A 15,358-nucleotide genomic window follows, 5' to 3' on the forward strand; every position below is an offset into this window, starting at 1 on the left:
TCCTCTCCAGGGGAGTTGGATAGATTGGATTTGGAAACACCAAAGGAAGAAGTTCTTCAGGCTGGCCATAAATGTAGTGGCTCTGCTCAGCCTGCCAAGATGAGGGGGTAACTCACAAGAGCAGCAACACCACAATGGTTATTTCAGATCAACAAGATAAACGCTCTGGATTTACGGAGATGAAGTTTCATCCGGTAGCCTCTATAGTGGCCGATCTTTGCTAAGCCACACTAATCGGGGATACTGAGAGCAAAGCAGAGCAGCATCTGAATGCAGCTAATTGTTTGGGGTGATTCCTTCATCAGACTTTTTCTTTTCCAGACCTTCTCCAGGAAATCCCAGGCTTGTTTGATGCCCTCATCTTTGTTTGGAAAGGCTGCAGGTCCTTCTCTTTCCTGCCAATAGAACAAAAGATGACTTCTGCTCACAATGTCATGTGCTGGGATGCTCCTTGCTTGCTTTTCTAGCAAAAACTGGATGGGGGACAAGACCATCTATATTTGCAGCACAATGTAGACATTTCTCCGGAGCAAGAACTTGGGATCTTCCAGTCCATTGTCCTGCCTTCTGGCAGAACCATCCCCTACTTTTGTGGGGGGGGGCCTCTCTCTCAAGACACACACACACACCCTTTTCAAGCACTGGAAGAGGGGGAACAAGCTAAGTGGCAAGCACAACTCCTCCTCTTGATGCATTGTTGTGACTGGGAAAATTCAGACACCACCCAGAAATTCTGCCAAGGTTGACCCAAGGCTTTGGACCAAGACAGTTCTGGCCACCTAAACCGTGGCTTACAGCCTTATGGAAGACCTGGGCAAGTCCACGCTGTGGCTGCAGGCCGAGCTGGCCTCTCCTTCTCCGTGCTTGCATATCCTCGATTGCCGCAGCCGAGACCTATACGATTCATCCCATGTGGAGCGGGCCCTGAGCGTAGCCCTCCCAGGTCTACTTCTGCGTCGCCTTCGGAAGGGGAGCCTGGCAGTCCGGTCCTTGCTGCCTGAGCCCCCTCAGGGGCTCTGTGAGAACATGGTTTTGCTGTATGATGAGGGGACAATCCAGCTCCCTCGGCCAGACAACCAGGAGGAAGGAGAATCAGTGCTGCTCACACTCTTGCAGAAGCTCCGAGACGAGGGCTGCCTGGCCTACTACTTGCAGGGTAGGTGTGCAGAGTAAGACTGTCTGTGTGGGAGAAAGAAATAACTGGCCAATTCTAGCTTCTAGATTATTGACTGGTGCAGCAGAGTAAAGATGGAGCTGGGCCAAAATTGTGGTTGCTGGAATGCTCCCTTCTGAGGTTTAAAAATCCACTGATAAATTGGGGGATGAGGAAACAACTGGTTTTCCTCTATCCTGCTTATCTTGCTTATTTGTTATTTTTTAATTTTAATTCCATTTATATCCCGCCCTTCTCCGAAGACTCAGGGCGGCTTACAAGCTTAGCAGTAGCCTTCATTCTATGTATATGCCTGCTTATTAGGGCTTTCACACACACCCTAAGCGGCATTATTACAAAGTCAGCTTAATTGCCCCCAACAATCTGGGTCCTCATTTTACCTACCTCGGAAGGATGGAAGGCTGAATCAACCTTGAGCCTGGTGGGACTCGAACCTGCACTAATTGCAGGCAGCTGGTGTTACTTAAGGAGGCATCAGCCCACTGCTAATACTACCCTACTAGTGTGTACTTCCTCATCTTTCAACTGTTCAAATGGGTGAGATTCCAGCTGTGCCACAAAGGAAACGGGTGAAAAATCCGTTAGTTTGAATTAATGCAAACTTAATTTATTTTACTTATTTATATAAAACATTTTTATAGCCACCCATCTTATAACCAACTCGGGGCGGCTCCCAATCAAGAGTTAAAAGCACAAAAGCCATATTATAAAATGTAAACACATTTAAAACAACAAAAACCTGGCACCAAACAAGACTTGTGATATGTGCAGTCACTTCATCTAATCCCAGTGCTTGGAGGTAAAACCAGGACTTCCATGTTTTACCATGTGGCAAGATGGACAACTAATACATTTTACAACTAAATAAAATATATATAGGGATAGAGCTTATTAAACTTCAGGGGACAAAGTATTCAATAGGGCAAAGGTGGCCACAAAAATGGCACGCTTCCTAACTCCAATCAGATAGCATTATTTAGCGGAAGGGACTAGGAACATGCCCACCCTCGCTGACCTGAATTACATCTCCCTTACTGGCAAAGTCAGAACGATCTAGCATCCCATGTCATGGTGGCTAGCAAGATACATCTGGGAATTCATGACTAGGATCAAGAGCACAGTGTCATTCTCACATTTCTGCTCAGCTACGTTGCTGGAGGTGATACATAGCCATCAGGATTGGTAGCCACTGACAGAGTTAGTATCAATTTTTTTTCAATTGCCTTTCAAATGTAGTAGGGTTGATGGCTTTTTTGCAGTTAGGAATTTCAGATAATAATCAAATTCTGAATGAAGGTCTCATTGTTATTTCTTCCCTAATGTCTCACTGTTCATCGAAGGTGAAAATAACTTTTCTGTACTTACTTCTTACAAGGAATTATTGTTCAGAGCTCAATTACATTCCCCATTATTTACTATTTTTTAAAGCTAGAAAATGCTAGCCACTGTAACTTATCAAGCGCAACAATATCTTTTTCAAAATGCAATAACCAGATCCATGCACTAGGTTCCAAGCATACTTACATAATTTGCTTATAAAGACAATATAGGTAGCCCTTGATTTGCAACCATTCACATAATGAAAGAAATGGATTATGACCATTTGTCACATGATATTTTCAGCACCTATGGTCACATGATCAAAATTCAAGTGCCTGGCAACTGGCATGTATTTATGACAGATACATTGTCCTGGGGTCATGTGATCACCGTTTCTAACTTTCCCAGCCGGATTCCAACAAGCAAAATCATTGGGAGAAGCCAGATTCGCTTAACAACCATATGATTCACTTAACAACTGCAGTGGTTTGCTCTTGCTTAGCAACAAAAAAAAACCTGGGCCTAGTTGTGCTCATAATTTGAGAAGTAACCATATTGGCATTTTAGTTTGGCCACTTTTATAAAGACTTGTATTTTGAAATTTGTATTTTTCACAATAGTTTGATCTATAGATTATTGATGGGTCATTAAATTTTTTTACAACTTCCCCAAAATCCCTTTCCTAGCCAGCTGCTACTAGACTAGACACCATCTAATCTATGGATGTACAGGTAGTCCCCAACTTATGACAACAGCTGAGCCCTAGAATTACAGTTGTTAAGTTATACTGATCATTAAGTAAGTCATCACCTGACTGTGCCCAATTGTGCAATCTTTTTTGCAGTGGTCATTAAGCGAAACCATTGTCTGCAATGAGTGTCTCTTGTAGGCAGTTGGAAGAAAACACCAGTTTCTGAGAAAAACTGTTGTAAATCATGGTCATGTGACCGCAGGACAATGCAAATGGCATAAATGTGGGGCAATTTCCAAGTGACCAAAATATGATCACATGACCCCAAGGGGGAGCCCAGCCACTGGAACATCAAATCCAGGTCATGAGACAGACCCCTTTTTGAGTGTGGGGGGGTGGGGTATCATAACTTCAAGCAGACATACGTTGAGGATAATGTCTATATGTACATCATTTTCATGTCATGTTTGACATGTCTTCACAATTTGGCCACATCACTGCCCACTGCTTGGAGGAGGAGATGCCTAATAAAAACAGACAAAAGATATTTCTCCCATTGGATTCCTTGTGCTTATATCCCTTCACATTGTAAGAACTAGTCATACTTCTACCCTAGGACTTCTAACTTGGTTTAAAAGGGCTCTGTCAAAAAGGTTTGACCCTTCAGTTAAACAATGGCTACACTGGTTGGACAGTACTGGTCCAGAATTGCAGTGGAGAAGGATCTAGTCATGGACTTAAATCATAGGTCTGAGGTCTGCCTGAGTAGCGGCAATGAATCTCTAGAGACTAGGCAAGAATCTTCTCTGGCCCACTTCCTGGCTATTTTTTAACTGAGGATATTTGGATGCTATGGGTGATGCTTCCTACATTGGATCCTCTGTGGCTCTCCACGTGTAGAAGGGAGGGAGCCAAAATGAAAGAAAAGTGCTGGGAGTGGGCTGGTTCCTTTTTATCCACTTTTGCAACTCGGATGACCTCCTCAAGTAAAGAAATACTGTATGGTAAATTAAGCCACCCATTGAATATAAACACTCTCTCAAATCCATGTCACGTCATGTCTGCGTAGGCTTCTTGGGGGACAAAATAATGTTTTCTATTGCCATATTCTAAAATGTTTCTTAATTCTGGCCTTCTTAGCTTTTTTCAAGTTCAGCAACAATCAGTGAGGGATTGATGTAGGATCAGTTGCTTAGCAACTGTAAGGGACTCCCAACCCAGTTTTGAAGTTCCAAACTTTGCCCACCACCATGGTCACATGACCTCATTTTGGACACTTGGCTACCGGCCTGTATTTATAGCAATTTGAAGTGCCCCAGAGTTACATGATTGCAACTTACAACATTTTTGCTGGAAATCAGCATTTATTTACGTTTTCTGGCAAAAGCTGGCCCATAACTTTGCCCTGTAAACCACCCTGAGTCCTTCGGGAATAAGGCGGTATATAAAACCAATTAAATAAATAAAATAAAATAAATAAATAACATAGAATAGGTTTGGTTAACGTCCGCGGTGTTCACTTTGCGACCACATTTGCTTAATGGCCCATAACAAAGGATAGGTTTGGTTAATGTCCACGGTGTTCACCTTGCGACCACATTTGCTTAATGACTGCTGCAACAAAGGTTGTAAAAACAGATCTGGTCACTTTGTGACCATTTTACAACCATCACAACTTATGATCATAATTGCCAGGCTTAATTATGGTTGTATGTCAGGGACTACTATAATGGATGGCCCTTTTTTGTTAAAGATCTGGACGGTTCATGGGGCTTAGCAGGGGACACCCTGAATAGCAATTTCACTTACTGATTATTCTTTATTGTTGTTTTATCTTGGATTGCTTTTTGTTATATATAAGCTGCCGCAATTTGCACTGTTCAGGTTGGACAGCAATATAAATTCTTTAAATAATGTTTCATTGTGTCCTGGTGGGCTTCTTCTCCAGAGGTGCCAATATTTTGAAATTATTTTCCTCTGCCCCCCTCCCCACATTACGCCAAATTCATGAGGTTTCTGTGAACAACCTATTTGGCCATCTGGGTGTTTTCTGTGTAAATGTTGGATTAATGTTTTTATTTCTGCTTTTGTTTTTCTTCTCCCATCCCCCTTCCTTATCGCTGTATGTATTTTGATAACCTTTTTAATTCAATAATTTTTATTATGTATTTATACTTTCCAACTACTTTGAGATGCTTTTTGCATAGAATTACAAAACAATGCAAGAATCTACGAAAGCAAAAAACTACAAGCACAGAATATATTCCAGCATAAAAATATGATATGAAAATATAGCAAGAGGTAGTCCTTGACTTATGACTATTCATTTAGTGACAATTTGAAGTTACAAAGGCACTGAAAAAGGTGACTTATGACCATTTTTTACACTTACAAACGCTGCAGCATCCCATGATCAAAATTTGGCTGCATAGCAACTGTCTTGTATTTATGACAGTTGCAGTGTCCTGGGATCATGTGATCACCTTTTGCAACCTTCTGACAAGCAAAGTTCAATGGGGAATCCAGATTCACTTAACAACCGTGTTACTAACTTAACAACTGCAATGATTCACTTAACAACTCTGGCAAGAAAGGTCATAAAATAGGGCAAAACTCATTTAACAACTGTTCTTGTTTAGCAACATTTTGGGCTGAATTGTTATGGTGAAGTCGAATGATACATACAGTTTTACTGCCTTGGGTGTGGATGGATCTTCCATATGACTTGTGAGATGGGTAGGGGGAAAAATGGTTTGCCACATTTAGGGAGCTTCTGATGCCACCTTATAACATGCTGCCTATAACACTGATTTTTGTTTCTTGGGTCTGCCATTCCTCCAGGAGGCTTCAATAAATTCCAGGCTGAATGGCCCCATCTCTGTGAAACCAACCTGGATACAGCCAGTGCCAGCAGCTCTCCTGTTCCTCTGGCGGCTCCCATCGTGGGGCTGGGGGGCCTTAGCTTAAGCTCAGATGGCTCCGATGCCGAGTCAGAGCCCCTCAGCAGCGGCATGGAGTCTGAAGGCACGAGTCCCCCCTCCTTTCCTGTGCAGATCCTACCCAATCTGTACCTGGGATGCGCCCGAGACTCTGCCAACATGGACACTCTGGCCAAACTGGGAATCCACTACATCCTCAACGTGACTCCGAACCTCCCAAACCTCTTTGAGAAGAATGGCGACTTCCATTACAAACAAATTCCCATCTCGGATCACTGGAGCCAGAACCTTTCCCAGTTCTTCCCTGAAGCTATTGATTTCATTGGTGAGTGTCAGCAGGCTGAAGGGTAATAGTATCGTGAAGACGATGTTTGATACGATGGATTATGCACTTATATCCTAGCAGCCCCATAGATTTCCTCCATGACGACCTGTCCCTAACCTGGTCTTTTAGTTCCCCCAATGTTGCATTCATTGCCACTGTAAAACACAAGTAGTACATTATTTTATTTGGGTACAGTGGTATTTATACAGTGTTGACTGGAGATTCTTAACACTCTGATGCCTAGATAATGTAAACCTTTAAAGTTGAAGGGGGGAAAAGAACATTTTTAAAATTTATTCATTCATTCATTTATCTCACTTGCATGTGATCCTGGATGGCGTATAGAATTAAAATAGAAAGTAACAATCCAGCTATTAAAAAGGTAATTCAACCATTTAGACCAATTTAAAAACTATGCCAATATTACCTGTTTTCTAAAATATTAATATTGATAAGCGTAAAGTGGCTGAAGGTGTACATCTAAAACTCAGTGTAGCACTAATAAACACTGCAAAATACATTAAATTATTTGTTACATAATAAAGGTTTCTATCTTAAGCCTAACACTTAATACTAAAGTCTCTATCTTATATCATTATAGTTATTTATGCATATTAAAGAAACAACTTTTTTTTTAAAAAAAAAAAGCTCTTTGATTCCTAACTTCTCCATTCTTGTGCCCCTATCAAGTTTGTAGTGTTTGTAAGCATTTAGGCCTCCTTAGAAACCAACAATTCCTCCTGTCAAACACATTATGAACACATTATGTCCTGTTCACACATATATTACTCCATAGCTAAAAAGGTCAACTGCTGAAAATCAATTATATCATAAAGGGGTTTGTGGGGGGGTGTCTTATAAACCCAAACGGAAGTCGTGATCTAATTTCCTAAGGCTTCTGGTCACCCTTGAACTAAATGTGTTCCTGGAAATGGAAGCCTAGCTGTGCTTGTCTCTGCAGAGATCGGCCGTAAAGGGGAAACCCTTTATAAATAAATAACATTGTTCAGATTTCAATGATTTCTGCAAGATAATCAGTTTAAAGCTTTCTGTAGTCTCGATAATGGAAATCTCCAATAAATAATATGGGGATTGCTGTAGTGAAATCATTTCAGTTAATAAAGAAGCTGAGATTTTTCCAACACAGGGTCCTTTATAATGAATTGCCAGAGTTTGTGCAAAGACCAAAACGAAGGAGATCAGGATACTTTGGCTTCCAATATATGTTACTGGCTTGTCACACTCAGAAGGCTGCTCATGCTGCCAACTGAAGTTGCAGTATTAATACAGGTAGTCCTCGACATATAACTGTAATGGAACCTTGCCCGTTATGGTTGTATTTTGTAACAGTTTTGAAATGTGACCAACCTGAATTTAAGATCTTTTTTGCAGCAGTCATTAAGCAAAAGCAAATGCTGGTTTTCGGTAAAACCATAATTAATCGTGGTCATATGATCATGGCATGCTGCAAAGGGCCATAAGTGCAGCCGTGCAGAGAAGCATCTGAAGTTCGGTCATGTGACCATGGAAGGGGGCTTGACTGTCTGAACTTGGGATCCAGATGTAAGTCCCCTATTTTGGGTTGGTCATAAGCCAAGGACTACCTGTAATGGCATTCTGCACTCTGATTGGTTCATCTAGCCACCAGTCATAAGACACACACATTTCTTCCCACCCATCTCTTTCTTTCTGCCACTGGCTTTCAATCTTCTTTAGCATCAGTGTTAAAAGAATCAAAAGGTTTCTTTTTCCCCTTGCTATCAGCTGTTTCATCTTTACCATACATTTGGATCTCGTGTCATCTTAATAATGGGTTGGTATGGCCTGCAGTGCTATGTAGATTGTAGAATATGACATCTCAGTATTAATGTTTAGCAATTAATATGAATAAGCACAATGAATTATTGTTAAAAGCTTTTGCTCAGCTAGCAAGGTATTTCTGGATGGTTAACAAAATGTAATATGCACCTACTAAATCCATTTGTGACTACTGGACAATATCGCAGCGAGGTGTTCTACCACTCTCATTTCAAACCGGTTTTTGCAATGATGTGGCTAGGTTGATTATGAACTTTTTGCTTTAACTGTGAAAAATCTTACTTTGTCTGCCTTGGTGATTTCTTATACCCCAGGCACAAAGGTGGGAAAATGCAAAGTCATAAAGAAAGCTGTTTCTCTTGGCTCAGAAAAATGTCACAGAAATAAAGATGTCCCATTTGTGTTAACAAATTTCACAGGCTTTAGATATGGTGGCCCCTTGTGTATGATTGCATCCACTTGACTCTCTATCCCTTTATCTCTTTGTCAGATGAGGCCCTCTCTAGGAATTGCGGCATTCTGGTGCACTGCTTGGCAGGGATCAGTCGCTCAGTCACCGTCACTGTAGCCTACCTCATGCAGAAGCTCAACCTGTCTCTCAATGACGCCTATGACCTGGTGAAGCGAAAGAAGTCCAACATCTCACCTAACTTCAATTTCATGGGGCAGCTGCTGGATTTTGAGAAGTCCCTGGGGCTTAGACAGGGCAGTCGGCGGCCAGCCTCAGACCAGACCTGTTTCTTCACCTCACCAACCCATGACAGTGTCTTTGAGCTGCATCCTACGTAGGAACCAGAAGGGTGCTATGTTTGTGTCATGGCCACCAACATCTCCTGTTCTTGGTTCTGTCTGCCTGCCCTGGTGGCAGAGGCTGCTGGGACCAATGGAATATCTCACGCTAGAGAGGGAGGTGTCTCTTTCAGGAACAACTGCTACTTCCAGCAAAGGTTCTCATGGCCTTTTGGGTTTTCTGAAATATCAACAGCAATGGTGTCCTTACTGATCTCACAGAGAGACTGAGAGGGCCACACCAATAACCAAAGACTCTTTCTCCTCCTCCCTTTTTCTCAAGAGCCCTGTACAGACCAAGAAACCAACACCTTTTTTTGGGGGGGCGCTATTTCTGGAATGTTGGGTCTGGGCATTATAGCATATTGAAGTTCATCCAGATCACCCTCTTTTAAAATTTAAATATTTCAAATGGAACATGTCAGGGCTGGAACCTGCCAGTTATTAATGATGCTGATCACATATTGAAGGTTTTGTGGTTTTCTTGTGTTTCTCCTCCAGCCATTATGCAGTAATTAGGCAGAGACCCACAGTCTCCCATAAGAATCTTCTGCAGGCAGGACTTTTGGTGAGATAATAGCGCATTCACCAGCTGCTATGTTTAAGTTCCCACTCCCAATACCTCCAGTGAACGTGGCCAGATGATGACCCCTGGTGTGCTCTTAACTAATGAAGGCTGCTCTAGAATCATTTCTTTCTGTCTGAGAAGTGAGATGCAGGAACATAATTCTAACATGGTTATCCTGGAATGACTAAAAATATCTTATAGAAAATTTAATGCAGAGTCCTGGTTTTAGAAATGAGACCGCAGAACTTCCCAGATCTCTCTTGTTAAGGCCAGGATGAATCATAGAATTGAAGTATCAGTGTAGCAGCTTATACAAACGTAACTTCTGGAGATATTTTAAAGAATCTAGATCCTGTGCTATAGGAACTGCAGAAATGGGTTTGGGAATCTGCAACTTTTACATTTTTTTATGCTAGGCATTTATATCACCAGAACAGACTGCAAAAGTTCCAGTTGTGGGACTCTTTAAAATCTCCAGAGCTGTATTCCAGGTCCAGAATTGGAGCAGGTTCAAACGTTTGCATGATAACCGTAACTTTCCCATTATTCCCAAGCTCTCATCATCCCTAAAGCACCTCATTCAATCCCCTACAGTTCGGTCAGGATTTAGGCAGAGGGAAATAAAAATGGTGGGGGAGAAGCTTTGCAACAGAATCACAGTGGGAAGACATAAGTATTAGAAGCAGAAATATTGGTGTTACACAACCCATTCCTTGCCTGTGGGAGAAAATCGAGTAGCTCTGCATTTTGTATCTGTACTTGTACAAATGGTGAGCTTGTATGTGTGCCTTAATGCTTGCATGAAAGCAAAAAGACCTGCAGATGTGTGTACTAGGCATTGCTTGCATAGTACCTGCCTGCAAGGGTTAATTTGTGCCCACGTTTTATTCCCCAAATTTCAGTCAGGATCTTTTCAGTATTTTTGAGCTCAATTTCAGGATCCTATGAGTTCATAATAAAAAGATAAAACTTCTTGAGCATTGTAGGTGGAAAAAATGTGTTACAGAGGGACAGTGTTTCTTAACAGAGTTTATTAGGAAGAAAACTGCAGACTTGGGGATTTCAAAATTTTCAATAATTATCTAAAATCATTAACAACTATGTGTACATGATATAGTCCTTGTGGGCATGCTTAAAAGATGTCCAAGGTGTTCTAGTGATCTGCATTTTTTATTTTAGCTCTGTTGAGGCACCCTGTCTAGTAAGTAGTCCACAGGAATCCAGAAAAACATTTTGTCTGCAAAATTAATCTTCCCGAGAGTCTTGTTGTCTCAATGTTTTACTTCCTTTTTCAGGATTTTTCTGGCCTTTGAAGCTATGAAGATATGTGCCTAGGGGCAATGCTTGCTGAAATAATTTGAAATTGCTGTTAAGTGAGATTGGAAAATGTGGGGTTTCAGTGCCCTGCAATGCCTTACAGGTTTTTCCCTCCGATAAAAATAAATTAGAATAAATTGAGAATAAATTATGCAAAGCAGTAAAACTGGCCAACTATTATGCAAAATGACTCTTATGCAAATCTGACCAACTAGCACAATTCAAGGTGGTTGCAGTATTCAGGTTTGCTGACAGTTTGGGTTTGCCTGAACAATGAACTTTTATGTTAACTGTCCATGCAGGTAACACATAGCTCTGGCTTCCTGCATGCTCCAAAAAGTCAGCTTGAGTCTCTTGTCTGGGGTCTCTGTTTTCAAGTGAATGTAAATGACTGGAGATAGAAGAGGGTGGAACTGCCGTTACCATGGACAACAACAACAGTTATTTTAATAAAGCAGGACTTTAAACAAACAAGTGTGGATTTATTGGGAGACTTGAAGGTGACGCAGTCTTGAAGTAGCTCCTGACTGTTTTGCTTTAATTACAGACACTAGTGTAGAATTAAAGGTAAAGGTTCCCCCGCACATGCGTGCTAGTCGTTTCCGACTCTAGGGGCCGGTGCTCATCTCCGTTTCAAAGCCGAAGAGCCAGCGCTTGTCTGAGGACGTCTCCGTGGTCATGTGGCCGGCATGACTAGACACCAAAGGCGCACGGAACGCTGTTACCTTCCCACCATAGCGGTCCCTATTTTTCTACTTGCATTTTTATGTGCTTTCGAACTGCTAGGTTGGCAGAAGCTGGGATGAGCGTGTAGGCACCCTGCAAGGGGGGAAAAAACCAGCCACTTACTGCCAGCTCCCTGAATCTGAGGGGGCTTCCAGAGGAAGTTTTTACTGGGCAATCAACCCTGCTTTACAAAAGAAATGTTATGAGCTCGGAAGCTTATCTGCTATTTGTAGCCAATTGCAGCTACTTTTTCTTTGCCCTTCACAACAACAAGATACCCGCTAATGGTATAAAAACAGAACAGTTGCTGGAATTGGGTATGCCTAGTGAAAAGGATTAGGAGTGACATGATAGCAGTGTTCCAATATCTAAGAGGCTGCCACAAAGAAGAGGGGGCCAACCTATTCTCCAAAGCACCTGAAGGCAGGACAAGGAGCAATAGTTGGAAACTAATCAAGGAAGGAATCAGCTTAGAACTAAGGAGAAATTTCCTGACAGAACAATTAACCAGTGGAACAGCTTTCCTTTAGAAGCTGTGAATGTTCCATTACTGCAGGATTTTAAGAGACTGAAAGCCACCTGTTTGGAATGGTTTAGGGCAGACATGTCAAACACAAGGCCCGGGGGCCGGATCCGGCCAGCGAAGTTTCATGCGGCCCGCAAAGCCATCCTGGAAACAGTGAGGGAACGGCCCCCACTGCCTTGGCCCTGGCCCAGAGACCCTCCTGCCAGAGACCCTCAGATCTGTCCCACTGCTGTCCAGGCCCCCATAGGCACCCTTGATGCGAACGATGTAGAGCTGGCCACGCCCACCCAGTAGGCCATACGCACTTTAGCCATGTCCATCCACCCAGTAAGTCACACCCACCCAGGCCACACCCACCCAGCCCCCTGAGGGCAACCGCAATGCTGATGCGGCCCTCAATGAAATTGAGTTTGACACCCCTGGTTTAGGGTCTCTTGCTTGAGCAGAGGATTGGACTAGAAGACCTCCAAGGTCCCTTCCAGCTCTTTTATTCTGTTAACTTCACCATTCTTTCTGATTCACAGCAACGAAGATCTTGGGAAAGGAAGTTTCTCTCCAAATCATTTATTGCAGTTTCACAAAATCAATTTTAAAAAATGGAAAGCACCCCAGTCTCATAAAATTTGGGAATCCTGTAAGATTTGAGGCTTATGAGAAATGGCACCCAGCATCTGAGAAGGTTGCCAAATGTTTTATAACCACCGTCACAAGATTCAGTGGTATACTCGGTGACTGAAATAAATATAGGAAGCGCCTAGCATATAGAACAGTGTATCTATATTAAAAGGGAGTATATCATCAATAGCCTTAAAAAAAGAATTGACAGCTGATATAGTAGCTTATCGCGGTGGCTCAGTGGGTTAGGACGCTGAGCTTGTCGACCAGATGGTCGGCAGTTTGGTGGGTCAAATCCCAAGTGCCGCCACGTAACAGAGTGAGTGCCTGTTACTCGTCCCAGCTTCTGCCAACCTAGCAGTTCGAAAGCACGTAAAAATGCAAGTAGAAAAATAGGGACCACTACGGTGGGAAGGTAACAGCGTTCCGTGCGCCTTTGGCGTCTAGTCATGCCAGCCACATGACCACGGAGACGTCCTCGGACAAGCGCTGGCTCTTCGGCTTTGAAACGGAGATGAGCACCGGCCCCTAGAGTCGGAAACGACTAGCACGCATGTGCGGGGGAACCTTTACCTTTACCTTACCTATAGTAGCTTATATTCCAAAATAACCTTTTCACCAGGAAGCACAACAGCCAAGGAAATTGCATTAGTCCACAAGAAGCAATAAGATCATAATGGTAAACTCAAAAAAGGACAAAGTCAAAAATATATGAAGTTTTGGTTAACCTTTCAAGTTTGCCAGATCTTTTCATCAGAAAGATGTTGCCAACTGCAACAAAGTGGGAATGACGCAAGGGGAGGAGGGGATGGGAAAAGGCTGACTTGATACTGAAAATGACTTGGTTAGAGTTTTAAAAGAGAATCAAGAAGCATGTTCAAAAAGTCTCATTAGACAGTATCATTAAGTTATGGCTGATACTCCCATAATAATGTTCTCAGTTTTAAAAAATATAATACCCATTGGGTTATTTGGATTTATTTCCAGAAGCAGCTGTAAGTGGTAGGTTAGGGAAACCCAAAAAAGATCAGGATACTGTAGATGTTTGCATAAAATGTGTGTATGCTGAGATAAAGATATATATATATATATATCAAAGCCACTGAAGAAATAGCCATTCCAAAACTGAAAGATAAGCCAAATTTGGAGAAAAATCACTATTCTAGTTGTTTTTGTGCAGAACTGAAGATGCCAACTTGCTCCTTGCCAGAAGCAGCAGGAGAGCATAAAAACTGAGTGCCATCATCCTTCCAAAATTTTCCCTCACTGACCTCCCAGAGTGATACAGGATTGTCATTCAAGATGATGCTGACCTCCCAGAACATTCTTCTCTTGGAAGAGAGAGAGCTTCCAGAAGATGCCATTCCTAACAACAACTTCCTCCAGGAAGATGGTACTTCTCTGGATTTTCAGCCACTCGAGTGGGAGAAAGGAACAGGATGTTACAATATGAGTTGATACAGAGTGTGTCTTCAGGTCCTGCTACATCTAATAATAATAATAATAATAATAAAGTTGGAAGGGACTTTGGAGGTCATCTAGTCCAACCCCCTGCTCAGGCAGGAAACCCTATACCATTTCAGACAAATGGCTGACTAGTCTCTTCTTAAAAACTTCCAGTGTTGGAGCATTCAGAACTTCTGGAGGCAGGTGGTTCCACTGGTTAATTGTTCTAACTGTCAGGAAGTTTCTCCCATCATGTCTCTGTTTTCAGATCTCTCTGGCTGGCAGTCAGTTACCCTTCTGCTCTTCCGCCTTTTGATCTGGGAGAGGGGCCTGATCCTGTTCCAGGCATCAAACATCAAACAGAAAAGCCAGTTCCCCTTTTCAGTTCAGTCCTCACCCAAGCTTCCTTCCCTGGCTCTCCTCACTCTTCCCATATGTGTCTGCTGCATGTCTTTTGGCTATTTATTTATTTATTTGTGTTTATTTATTTATTTATAAAAACAACCCTCTCTCTTCCACTCTGTTGCTTAGTAACCGGTCTCTTTTCTGTTCCAAGAAGAGGGTGGAGTGGGAGGAAAATTAGTTCTAATCCTGGAGGGTGTCCATATTGGACATTCCCTCCCTCCACCTATTTTCTTTCCTTTGTTCTCCCCCTTCCTTAGGAGGAAGAGGGCCATGGCCGTGAAGGCTGCAAGCAGCATTATCAGCACCCACATCGTGCAGGAGTTAGAGTCAACAAGAACTGCGACATTGCCCAAGTGCTGATTCCACCAGATTATAGTGGGACAAACTCCCGCGGCTAAAAATAAATAAATAACCATGTGAGAAAAACAGTACCCAGCAGATTCAACAGCTAAACCCACTGCTCACTGTGAGGCAGATGTAACCCAAGAGGCCCCTCCTGGTAAAGAGCATGAGGCAACAAAGAACATGGATTTGAAAATTCATCTGCCAAAGATAAAGCTAGATGCATCAGACACAATAAAACTGACAGGGAGTGGAGAGTCGGCGTTATATAAATGCCATAAATAAATAACGCGGTGTAAAAAAAATTAGGTAAAACACCCATGGCAAAAAAATCTAGTTCAAATAGATGAATACTGT

General features: G+C 42.4%; 1 protein-coding gene across 1 annotated transcript; it reads left to right on the plus strand.

Annotated features, from left to right (window-relative positions):
• Positions 1-437: 437 nt before the first annotated feature.
• On the plus strand, positions 438-9,056 carry DUSP9 (dual specificity phosphatase 9; the record flags this gene model as incomplete). The annotated part of the gene is made up of 3 exons (XM_081315494.1): positions 438-1,156; positions 6,027-6,449; positions 8,758-9,056. The coding sequence occupies exons 1-3, from the start codon at positions 802-804 to the stop codon at positions 9,054-9,056; spliced, it is 1,077 nt and encodes a 358-aa protein (XP_081171620.1). The 5' UTR covers positions 438-801.
• Between the last annotated feature and the right edge of the window lie 6,302 nt (positions 9,057-15,358).

Source organism: Vipera berus, assembly GCF_964194415.1.
Source record: "Vipera berus genome assembly, chromosome: 2".
Lineage (NCBI taxonomy): Eukaryota > Metazoa > Chordata > Lepidosauria > Squamata > Viperidae > Vipera > Vipera berus.